Raw genomic sequence first — 12,645 nt, forward strand, 5'->3', positions numbered from 1 at the left:
CGCACAGAATGTGTTTAATATTCGTACTTCCTGGCTTAGCTTTGGTTCAAACTGATAATACTTTATAGAACCTGATGGCAAGGAGACCAGGACTGACACACCCTCCCTAAACCTGAGGTCTTCTTGAAAACCATAAATTAAGAAGCCAAATAAGGCAAACCAAATGGAAACATTTTTCATGCTGAGAGGTTTGCAGCTCATTGGGAAGTATTTCCTTATTTTCAGCAAACGAACCAGAAACATCTGCCTCATTGGTCCTGGAGGAGCTCATTCAGTTTGATTCTGGATTATCACATACACAAACAGCACCTCTGGTTACTATGGAAACAAGTGAACACATCCTCACCTATCCTTGGGAAAGCATTTTGCCAATAATTAAGCAAACTCAGCTGTAATATTCTTTTTTGTTGTTATTTAAAGCTGCACCTTGAGTAACCACCATTTTACAAAATAAATTTCTTATGACAATCTATCCTCTTATTAATGATTTAAACATCCTCTTTTTTCCTACTGCAAACACCATTTCAGTAAGTTTTCAGGATTAATAGTGAAGGAATAAAGAGGCAGAACACAAGAAAGAAATGCCTTCCTGCAGTCCCTCCTTCCGTCATGTTCCCATGGTTAATATTGCCTGTTCTCAGTTAAGTAATACCAAGAAGACTTTTGAATTTTTTGAAAACAGATAATTTACTAAGTGGATGGAAGTTTGTTACTGAAATATGCCCTTTACTTTATTGTCTCACTAATGTCATTATGAGTTTATGAAAAATAAAGTACAACTTCATTTGAATGGATTTTGAGAATTCTGTTGACTATAGTACAAAAAGAACAACTACAAAAAAGAAATAATTGATGTTCTGATTTTCTTTTCATGTTATATAAGTAGTTCAATGCCTAATTACTTATGGTTACTTAAAAACAGACAATTACATTAGAAAAATTCCTTTAAACTCTCCTACTTTTATAGTGCATTAAATACTTCTGCAAATTGGTATTTTTCTTATGCAGGAAAAAATTGCATTTATGGATTAGAACCATTAACTGATAATAAATTTAAAACCAGAACAACAAAAATCCCCTGCAAGCTAAGCTTATTCAGATTTTTTTCCAAGAGGGATTATTCGTGAGGAAATTATAAACCTTCAGGAATCTAAATTCAGTTCACAAAAACATACCAATTTAATTCATAAACATAAATGTTATGTAATTTCATTATAACACAGATACTGAATATAAAAACAATATTCTCATCCTCTTTATTCGCTAAATCATATTATTATTATTCTCTTATTCAGAAAGTGGTATCCTCTTTTAGGGTCAGGCACACTGCAACTGTTAAATCGTATCATTAAAAAGTGTTCATTTTTTTTGGTTCGTGTTTGGCTATTCTGAGAGTTCAGATCATGGAGACGTGGCAAACAACAACAGGAAAAAAAAGACCAAAAAAGCCAAAACTAGATAAAAGGAAAAATACAAAATAATGCTTCTATAAAGAAACCTTAAAAGAGAATTAAATCTAGTTTCCCAATAAAGTCAGAAGAAAAAAAAAATCAAATAACTCATGAAGCAAGACAAGAAGCAAGCCTAGCATTGAACCCGCTTATCGTTTAAGGGTGGGAATGTGTAGGTTTAGCTTCTTACTTGTGCGTACTCTTTCCTGATAGTTTTGCCACTCCCGTGATAAATGTACACGGCTCCCCCATGATCATCTTCCAGGGGTGCTCCTATCACAATGTCATCAAACCCATCAAGATTGAGGTCTCTCACTGCAACGACGGCGGTTCCGAAACGAGCCCCGCATGGCTCATTTTTGTTTTCTTTTGTGCATGAATTGTGCTTCAGAGATGAGCAGCAAGTCTGCTTAATGGGCTCCAGGCTCATTTGATATTCAAACCTTGTCTGGAAGAAACATAAACAGGATACTTATGGATTTCTGTCATTACTACAGCACAGTGAAATTTTTAAGTACATGCTAAATCACCACTGTTAAAAACCATTTGTACATCAACAGTAAAGTTTGTAAAATTTCTTAAAAAGGGTGATTACCTGAGAGCCAAGTTAAAGATTTTAAAGAACAGACTGTAGAAGTGGGGAAGAAGGCATATTGAGGATTTTAATGGATTCTCTTTTTAACGCAACCGAGAGAGTAGAGGACTTTTAAAGCTAAAGAACTGAATTTTTAAATTCTTAGTTCAGGTCTTTAACCTTCCTTCATCCCAAATCTGCTTCTTTGAAAAGTCTATATAGTCTCCTTTATAGGGCGAAAAGGAAATTAGTCTATCCAAAAACCAAATTTTTCCCAAAGCTATCTAGAGCAAAAAAAACCACACAAAAAACAAAAAAGCCCAACAAACTCACTAAAGACAGGACTAGTAACGATGGACAGTAACACAGGTTCTAGGAAAAAAGGAAAAAACAGCACAGGACCAAAAAAATTGATGAGAGGAAGCAAATAAAATGATAGGATGAAAGATACATAATTTATGAATTAAAAAATTAGTTGGAGAGACTCTAAGAATTTAGAAAGCTAAATAGATGAATACTGACTTTGCTGTAGACAACAAAACGAAACAAAAAACTCTTCTAATGAAGAAATCAAGAATTATTTCACCTAACATGTGATGTCTAAAGTCAGGAGCGGCAAACAAAATCTCACTCCAGCCCAATGAAGTATTCCAAAGACCATAGTAGTTTGCTGAAACTGGTGTCATGGCCTTAAAATGCACTACTCCATAGTCTCTTTGCTTCCCCTACTTTAACTGTTTTGACGGCTCATGCAGTTTTTTTTTTAATTTTTAATTTTTTATTAACATATAATGTCTTATTTGCTCCAGGGGTGCAGGTCTGTGAATTACCAGGCTTACACACTTCACAGCACTCACCATAGCACAAACCCTCCCCAGTGTCCATAACCCAACCAACCACCCTCTCCCTACCCTTCCCACCCAGGCAACCCTCCATTTGTTTTGTGAGATTAAGAGTCTCTTATGGAGCTAATGCAGTTTTAACTGTTAATGTTCCCAACACCTCCAGGCCAGAGCGATAAATGGCTGCCCTGTGAGTTTATTTAGCAGTTTAATGAGACTTATCTTTATTTTCTATTTTCTGCTAAAAAAAAGAATAGCTCCCATTTCCAAGCAGAAAATATCTAATGGTTTGAATTACCTTACTAGAATTCTAAAATGTTCATCAAGAAACTGAGGAGTCGGTGGGGGTAAAGAGGCCCTGGAAAAGTCTTCGCTCATTTTCCCAAAGTGAGCACGAAATCGGAACTGCGCTACTTATTTGAAATGGAAGGAAAGGAAGAGCTATTCCTGAAATTCTACCAAACTCAGAGCTACCATTACCTGATTCAGGGCATATACATATACTTTCCCTTGTTCCTCTTTCTCTGTTCCCATGTACATGGGAGCTCCAACCAGAAGAATGTCAGTATTAGAATCTTTATCAATGTCAACCGTCGTTAAAACACTGCCGAAGTAGGAACCAATCTAGGGTACAAAACAAAACAACATGGTCTGATGAACATTGGAAATCCTCAAGATAGCTAAAAGTCTGCACTTCTTTTACTTATCCTAATCTAGAAAAGTATTTGAGATTCAGACAGACACAGAAATAAAAATAAAATATAGAAATGGACTCTACCTGAGAGCTCTTTATTGGCTCTTGTGGGGGGCGGCTAATAAACAGGCAGACCCACCCTTGAGGATGAAAAGCCGTCATAGATTGTGCAGCCTCAGTGTAAGAAGAATGGCTTCCTTTAGATTTCATCCTAACATTTCTTTTTTTCCCCAAAAGTAGAAAAGATAAGTAATGCCACCATGATTTTTTTAAGGAAATAAAATGAGATTAAACAATAAAAGGTATTCTGGGATGGCTTCAATATATGTTTATATGTATAATATATGTATTTATATGTATTTATGAAATAGACACATATATATGTATATATGTATAAAAATATGAAATAAAATACAATAGGAAGAACTGATTTGTCTTGGGATACTAGTGTAAGGAATTTCTCCTTGTAGATTTAGAAGATTGTTTACTCATGCACCTGATAAATTATTGAACACTGCATCTGAAACTAATGATGTATTATAAATTGGCTGATTGAATCTAAATTAAAAAAAAAAAAAAAAAGAAGAAGAAGACTGGAGCACCTGGGTGGCTCAGTCAGTTAAGCATCTGCCTTCAGCTCAGGTCACAATCTCAGGGTCCTGGGATAAAGCCCCGCATTGGGCTTCCTGCTCAGTGGGGAGCCTGCTTCTCTCTCTCTCTCCCTCTCCTCTTCCCCCACAGTGCTCTTTCTTGCTCTCTCTCTTTCTCTCTCAAATAAATAAATATTTTTAAAAAAGATTGTTTCCTCAACAAATGGCTAAGTCTTGTCCTAGCGCTTGTGGAAGATAGAAAAATATAAAAGGATTGCAGGGGGACAATCCCCTTGCAGCAATGTTTTGTTTTTTAAAGATATGGATGTATTTTAGGGAAATGCAGGAGACTTATACTTCATTATCTAAATGCAATAACCTTTCCAAATTTTGATCTGTGTTTAATATTTGATGCTCTTGATAACTGTCTTATTGAAACTTCCTGTTTTGGTTTCCATGATTTTAATTTTGCTCTCTTGATTCTGCCATAATATCACAGGCCACCCTTTGTTTTCATCTTTGCTGGTTCCTTTTCCTCCTCCCATGCCCCAGGTTTTGGTGTCCCCTAAGCTAAGACCTGCACTTTCCCCCCATTCTCTTTTTCTAGATGGCCAATCCTTCCAAACATTTCTATTACTGAAAATTACAAATTTCATTCAATCTTCCTCTCAAGGCTCCAGTTCTGCATTCTTAGACATTGCTAGACACTCAGACAACTGCTAGACATTGGCTTTTGAATGTCTTCTCCTCATAGGTTATAAAGGATTTAAAAGGTTTTTTTTTCCCCCTAAAGTTGAATTAATTACAAACATAAATAAAATACTGTAAGATCTAGCAACCTCAGGGCTTCACTCCCCCACGACAATAGCCATCTGGAGCTGAGGGGGAGCTAAATGTTTAGATGGCTCATGAGCTGTCCAGTGCATGGTTCCCACCACTTCCTGCCGTCTTCTGTGTAGTAGCTTTATTTATTTACTTTACGTTCCTGACACCCATAACGATTTGAACTTGAGCTCACTGTTACAGGAAATTGTAAAACCAAATACCACTTTAAAAAAGTATCTACACTGCTTGAGTTGCTGACATTCTAATAATGGTGCCATCTTTCTCTCAGATTCCCAGGCTTGAAACTTAAATCATTTATAGTTTAAATCATTGTAACTTTCATGAGCAATTTTTCACAAAATTTTCACTTCCTATCTTGTAGACAATTAACAGAGTGATATCAAACCCAAAATGTCATACAAAGTGCTTCATTTTACAACCCTGTCAGTTCCTCCTTATTTATGTCTACTACACTCCCTCCTTTTCCATTTTTATTGGTGATACATCATTTTAGGCTCTCCTCACCTTAGCCTTTTTTAGATTGTTGATGCATTTTCTGATTATAAATGTGGGCAAAGGGCTAACAAAACCCTTTCACCAAGTTTTATTATTTTATATATATGAGACTCTTTATATATGAGACTCTTACTTTTGGTTCACTCTAACTCTGTTCTCCTGGACATCTGTGGGGGAAAGGAGTTCAATTATATTACGAAGCAATATTGAGAGTGGTGAAAATAATCTCTGGTTGGGATGTTGCATTTAGGCGGTGGGGATTTACAAATATCTGATGGAGCTAACATAGGTTGGGCTTCTGAGGATGACTCTGACAACCGCACACCCTTAGCAGAAGCTCTGGCAGCTATGTCTATGGCATCATTATGAAAGATACTGGCTCCTGTGGGGCATTAAAGGACAGAGGGCAGCTCTGTCCTTGCCTGATGTGTCTGTCTCCTCTTACTGAAGCTGTGGGCAGCTGTGAGTACACCTGCAGGGGAGGAAGGCTGCTGCCGCCCTGCCTTCTGGAGTAGTTGGTGATGGGAGGAGGGTATAGGGGCAGTTTGGTGAGCTGGGATATTTAGTGAAGCCCAAATGACTGCAATGCAATACTAACCAACAGTATAGATGTTTCAGTTAAAAAATATTTACATATATTTATGTTTGCATATTGGATGTATAATTTCTCAAACTACTTTTATTATTCAATATCACCTAATGAGAATTGTTTTATTTTACATAACTTCCTATTACTTCCAGGAGAAAATCCAAATTCTTTAGTTTGCCATTCAAAATCTCACACAACTGGGATCTGAGTTATCTTTTTAACTGGCTCTTCTGCTCTTTCTACCTATCTACAGTCTATCTTTCCTTCTAGACTAGCACAAATCTTCTCTCGTATTAAGACTTTGGCACCAATCCTAGCTTGAAACAATCTTTCCACCTTCTGCATTTATTGTCTATGCCATTGGCATTTTCCTGCTTCTTAATGTTTTAGATCTTTTTCTTTATATGTATATATTTGTACGCCTGTATCTACATCATCATCCATCCATCTTACCTCCATATCCATGCAACTGATTTGGTCCTGAGGCCAAAGATGTAGGTATTTTAATCTCTGCAAAGAAGTTAACACTGGGCCCTGTTTAAGGTTGATGTTGACTATGAAAGTATTTTTTCTTTTTTAAAGATTTTATTTATTCATTTGATAGAGAGAGAGAGAGAGAGAGAGCACAACCAGGGGGAGCAGCAGAGGGAGAAGGAGAAGCAGACTCCCCGCTGAGCAGGGAGCCCGGTGTGGGCCTGGATCCTAGGACTCTGGGATCATGACCTGACCCGAAGACGAGTGCTCAACTGACTGAGCCATCCAGGCATCCCAGTACTTTCTCTTTTTTAAAGTTTAGGACAACTGATGGTTAATTTAAATTTACATAGAGTATACACAGATTAAATTAAAACAATAATTTTCAAGTTTACCTGTTCTCCACTGAGTGTCTGGAGAATCTTGATGTCTCCATTTTCCATCCTGTAGATGACAACCTGGCCCGTATGATTGTACCTTGGCTGTCCAGCAATGTACAGCACATCTCCAGAAACAGTTGCGGAGTTCACTGTGTAACCTGACAAAAGAGAGATGCCAGATACCAGATATACTATCTGACCCCTTAAAGTCTGCACAGAATAAATTAAGATCCACTTTAAATGGCTGGGAGAATCATTTTTATATGTTTATATAGATTTCTCTTTTTTTGAAAATATTTATTTTTTAATGCAGGGAAGTTTGTCTCTGTAGAAGTTTTTAGCATGCTCTCTGATTATCTACTGTGACTGCTTTGTGCACCCCCAACCTCGGTTTTTCATTGTTTAAAGGCACAAATGATATAACAATGATGACAGAAGAAGAAAAAAAACCCACAAAAAATCCCTCGTAATCCCAATTCACCACTTTGTAATAAATCAGTTGTACTTTACCTGGACATATTTTATAGAACCTAATAATTATAATAATTATTAATTTTATTTTATTATTTTATTTATTATAATCCATTTTATAAAATTAGTAATTTTGTACATTTGGAATCATAGCAAATGTAAGCCTTTTCTATGTTGCTGCTGTAAATTTTAATTTATTTGTTTTTTAAAGAGAGAGTGTGTGTATGCACGCGTGCGCAAGGGAGGTGGAGGGAGAAGCAGAGGGAGAGGAAGAGAATCCTAAGCAGGCTCCATGGCCATTGCAGAACCTTAGGCAAGGCTCTATCTCAGGACCTTGAGATCATGACCTGAGCTGAAATCAAGAGTGAGATATTTAACTGACTGAGCCACCCATGTACCCCTGCTGTGGTAGATTTTTAAGTAGTAATTTTAAGTAGTTGGTGCTTATTTCTCTGAGTTAAGGTATCAAGGGATTACCTTTCTACCACAGGGCCACTCCTACCTAGTAGGAAATGGTAGAATTTTTAGGTGGTTTTAAATTTTTTGATATTATGCTTCAGGCTGCAAAGACATCCTTGAACATTTAATTTTTTTCTTCTTTTGGATTTTTTGGTGATAAATTTCAAGGAATGGATTACTGGATCAAATTTTCAATTCTCTCAGTGTCTGGCAAATTTTTTCCAGAACATTTGTACTAATTTATTCCATGAACAGCCAAAGTACAGACTAGTTTTATCAACCCCCCCCACCTTAGGTATCAATACTATTATTTAAATTTGTGAATATTCTAATAGATGTTGAACGTAATCTAACAATAATACTTTGCTGTGATTTTAATTTGCATTTGTTTGATTAAAAGGAGGTGGTTCGGGGTATGGTTGAAATAGGTGATGGGGATTAAGGAGTGCACCTGTTGTGATGACCACGGGTGATGTATGGAAATGCTCAATCACTATATTGTACACCTGAAACTAATATTACACTGTCTGTTAACTAACTGGAATTTAAATTTAAAAAGTGAGCTTCGACATTCCTCTTTTTAACTGGGCTTTCATTTTTTGTGTGTCTTTGAGGCAAATTATTATTAATTTTTGAGTGAAGAATTACATTTATTCTTTGTGGCTATAGAGAACACAGCTAAAGCAATAATAAAAATTACCATGTGCACATTTCAACTCTACAGAAGGAAGAAATGTTCTATTAATCAGATCTGCCCATCAGCAGAGGAGCAGAGGGCGGATTATTTTTCCAAATTCCACGGAATAGTATTTCTTACTAAGAAAAGGATTATATGGAAAGTTTATTTTCCAAGTGTTTTACTATAGGGTAATAGTTACACTTTCTTATGACATTTTTGTAAAGGAACAGAGGTTTTTTATACTAAAACATGTTTAATCTCACAAGTACTAAAGGAACACATTCCTCAGGCATTTTTCCTTCATGAATATTTTTCTTACATTCTCATTTCTTCATCTTGCTTTGAGCTCCTAAAAAATTATACATAATAAATTGTAAACCATTCTTTTTTAAACAAGAAATGTTACTAAACAAGTACTTACATTACTAACCACAATATTTCTTGAAAATAAAAACTTTAAGGTCATGTTTATACATAAATAAAATAAAAAAGAAGAATGTGCAAAACAAAAGCTGTTTTATTTCATGTCACTCTACTAAGAAATATTAAGAAAGGATTGGCCTAAGAGTGTTAGTATACTTCGATTTTTTTTTTTTTAATTTGCAGAGCTATAAATGCCAACTGATAAATGAACCTTTAAAAAAAAGTTAAAATTTTTGTTTGAGGCTTGGGGTTATGTGACTATTTGGTTAATTAAGTTTGATAATTTGCACTCGATAGGTGCATCTATTAACTGAAGTCTGCACAAGGACAGTACTGTTTAGGTGGCTACTGCTGGAAGCTCAGGTGTCTAAAGACAAGGAGGGAGAGAGAAAGAAGGCTATGTGAAGTTTAATTTTCTTGAAAGGAAAATAATTATAAACATCTAAGTTTAATGTTGTTTTACAAAGAGACAAAAAGTACAAAACCGAAGAGAAAAGAAAATTCATAGCACAGCCTGCTGCATGGATTTAGGAAGAAATAGATCCTGTCAGTTCTCATTATTCACTCCTTGGGAAAAGTGCTTGGAGCTGGTGAGGTAATGGGAAACAGGTATAGTTCTGCTTTGATTTTGTGCATTTACCTCATATCTTTACTTTCTCTCTTGAATTTGTCTGGCATGGTTAGAAAGGGGCAGACTGTGGGTGAAGGAGGCAGGGAATGAGATTTCAGTGGTGTTCTCACCATCAAAATCACTTGCTAATTGCATATTGGCCTAAGGCAGTTCCTGGGTTGGTAAGTGAGTGACTATACCCTGCGAGGTTCAACAGTTTCTGTTCCTACTTTTTTCTGGTCATTATTGATTAGTATGAGGGCTTTTTGTTTTGTTTTGTTCTTTTATTTTATTTTATTTTATTTTTTTGTAATAGAGCATCTACCCATCACTTTGTTTCCTCCATAAGATTTTCCACAGCCTAACAACTTGCAATCCACACAGATTTCAGACTAACATATTCAAACTCTTCTTAATTTGTAACCCACACAAGCAGACATTTTGAAATTCCGTTTCAGAATTAGAATAATATTTGGGGTACAAAGCTATTTTTCTTCCCTGTCCCCTTTCTGGGTGCTTTTCTATTTTAAAAGAAATCTTATGTATCTTAAACTTTATGTTGGCAAAATATCTTAATGTGCTAACTTGTGATTAAGCTAATGAAATAGTTTCTAAAATATAAAATCATCTAAGCACATTGTGGACAACATACCCCCAAATTTCCTTTACTGGGCAGAAAGGAATCATATGTCATAAATACTGTGGTTACAAATGAAGGTTCTCTTAGTTTTTTTCTTGCTCACAGTGATATCTTTAAGTCTTGAATTCTCTAAGCTTGCTTTAAGCAAACTTGAATCTAAGCTTTCAGGGAATAATAGATTTAGGATTCTTAAGACTATTTGGTTTTAAGGAATTTTATCATATAACAATAATTCAGAATATCAAAAAAACTATAGTATTATTAAAATGTGTGAGCTTTTCAAAAAGAAGTTTATTTATTTTAGAGAGAGCCGGAAGGGGCAAGAGTGGAACGGCAGGGAGAATCTGAAGCGGACTTCCCAGGACTGTGAGATCGTGACCTGAGTTGAAACCAAGAGTCAGATGCTTAACCAATGGAGCCACCCAGTTGCCCCCAAATGTGTGAACTTCTTCTTCCTCTTCTTCTTCTTCTTCTTTTTTTTTTTTTTTTTTAAGATTTTATTGATTTATTTGACACAGAGAGAGGGAACACAAACACCGGGGAGCTGGAGAGAGAGAGAAGTAGGCTCTCTGCTGAGCAGGGAGCCCAATGTGGGGCTCAGCTGAAGGCAGATGCTTTAATGACTGAACCACCCAGGTGCCCCAATGTGTGAACATCTTAAGATGTCACCACATCTCTGTGGACTTCATGCCATATCTTTAATTTTGTAAATGTCTTAAATTTGAAATGAGCACTGGAATAAGAATCAAGGGACCTAGATTCTAGTTCAGATCTGTCACAGGGAGCTGTGACCTCATTTTTCTATTTCTTAATATCTTAATTTGGAAAGTTGGATGTTTACCATATGCTAAGATTTCTTTTAATGCATATGAATATTGAGTCCAACCTCTGTATGTTATACCACAATCCTCCAAATATTTAAAAAATATGCAGTGTACAGTGTTTCTAACCATCAATTTCTTCAAATTTTGTAGGGGGTGGGGAAGGACAGAAAGGACTTGTCTCCAGGTCGGTATCCTTTAGATAATCTTTTATCAGCACAACCTAGTCTGGTATTTTCTTTTGTAATGTGTAACGTCTGACCAGGGCAGAGTGGAATAGGACTTCTATGAGAAATAAACTAGACTTTCATGAATGCAGTTCAACATGTGTTAAGGGGTTTGAGCACTCACATTATATTTGCTGCTTACTGCCATATTTTTAACTATCTTAAACCCTCAGGCCTTTCATTTTTTAAGTCTTGTTGCCTCCACAGTTTTAAGATGTGTCCTTGAATAAGGAGATGCATGGACCTACCAGTAAAGACCCACTCCTACCATCTTTGTAAAATAGAAAGAAACTGGAATAGAGAGAGAAAAAGAGTTGCCTCCAGGACAGAAAGATCCCAGAGAGGAATGCTAACATAGTAAAATACGGACAGTGAAATGTATTTGTTTTCTTTACCACTGCTCCCCCAGCACTGAGAACAATGCCTGGGGCAAAATAGGTACTGGTCAAATATTTGTTGAATGAGTAATGAGTTGGGAAATCATACCCTGAGGATTTTTTTCATCCTCGTCCCTCCTAATGGTTTACTGAGATCATTTAGTGATAGACTAGTTCCCCGGTATCTCCTAGGCAGCTCGGTACAGATCTAGAATAAGGTGATACCTGATGCCTCCTTATTCCAGACAAGTCTTTGAAAAACAAGATGATATTACATCTTAACATTTGTCTGATTTAATAGAGCTATTAAAGAAGAAGCTACGTATCAAGACAAATTAACATTTTTTTCCCCTCAAAATTAGTACCCTTAGAAAGAAACCAATAATATAGGATGTATCAGAGAAAATAGGAGTCTGATCTTCAGGCTTTTAGCTGAATCAAGGTTTCTCTTTTTATCATAATTTCTTAGCCACCAAGAGCGAAGTTCTTCTTGACATTAATGAGAATACCAGACACAGGGAGACCTCAAAAAGTACACATATCAGCCTAAATCATTTCTGTACTAGAGAGACTTTCTTAGAGAGCATGACCTCCATGTTCTATTATTCTGACCACTGCTCAGAAACTAAGGCTGCTTTGGAACTTTCATGAGCCCTATAAAATGTCTAAATCTTGAAGTGATATGTCTTATGTGATTATAAGTAAGCCTATATAAATATAAGCAAATAATGCTAAAAATAAAAACAAAACCCAAAATAAAACATAGTAATTTTCTATTGATTACATTAAAACTTTACCTAAATAAGAAGCAAGAGGCTCATTCTTTTTTGTAGACTCAACGTTAAAGGTCGTATTTTGGGGGATTATGATTTGATTAGCCTTCTGCATGACGACTGTTCCATTCCAGTCATAGGCTCCTACTGCTCCAAGCATGACCCAGTCCTTATATCCAGATAGAGGAAACAAATGATATTTAACAAAATAGTAAGAACACAGCATTAAC

The 12,645-nt window shown here is 36.0% G+C and overlaps 1 protein-coding gene across 1 annotated transcript in view; it reads right to left on the reverse strand.

Annotated features, from left to right (window-relative positions):
* Positions 1 to 12,645, reverse strand: part of ITGA1 (integrin subunit alpha 1) — a 159,456-nt gene that overhangs the window by 37,856 nt on the left and 108,955 nt on the right. The window contains exons 11-14 of the mRNA XM_080805080.1: positions 12,440 to 12,584; positions 6,951 to 7,093; positions 3,348 to 3,491; positions 1,642 to 1,899 (exon numbers count right to left, since the gene is read on the reverse strand). Of these exons, the coding sequence (XP_080661206.1) occupies positions 1,642 to 1,899; positions 3,348 to 3,491; positions 6,951 to 7,093; positions 12,440 to 12,584 (690 nt within the window). The remainder of the gene's footprint in view (positions 1 to 1,641; positions 1,900 to 3,347; positions 3,492 to 6,950; positions 7,094 to 12,439; positions 12,585 to 12,645) is intronic.

The sequence above is a fragment of the Martes martes genome, assembly GCF_963455335.1.
Source record: "Martes martes genome assembly, chromosome: 5".
In the NCBI taxonomy this organism is placed as follows: Eukaryota; Metazoa; Chordata; class Mammalia; order Carnivora; family Mustelidae; genus Martes; species Martes martes.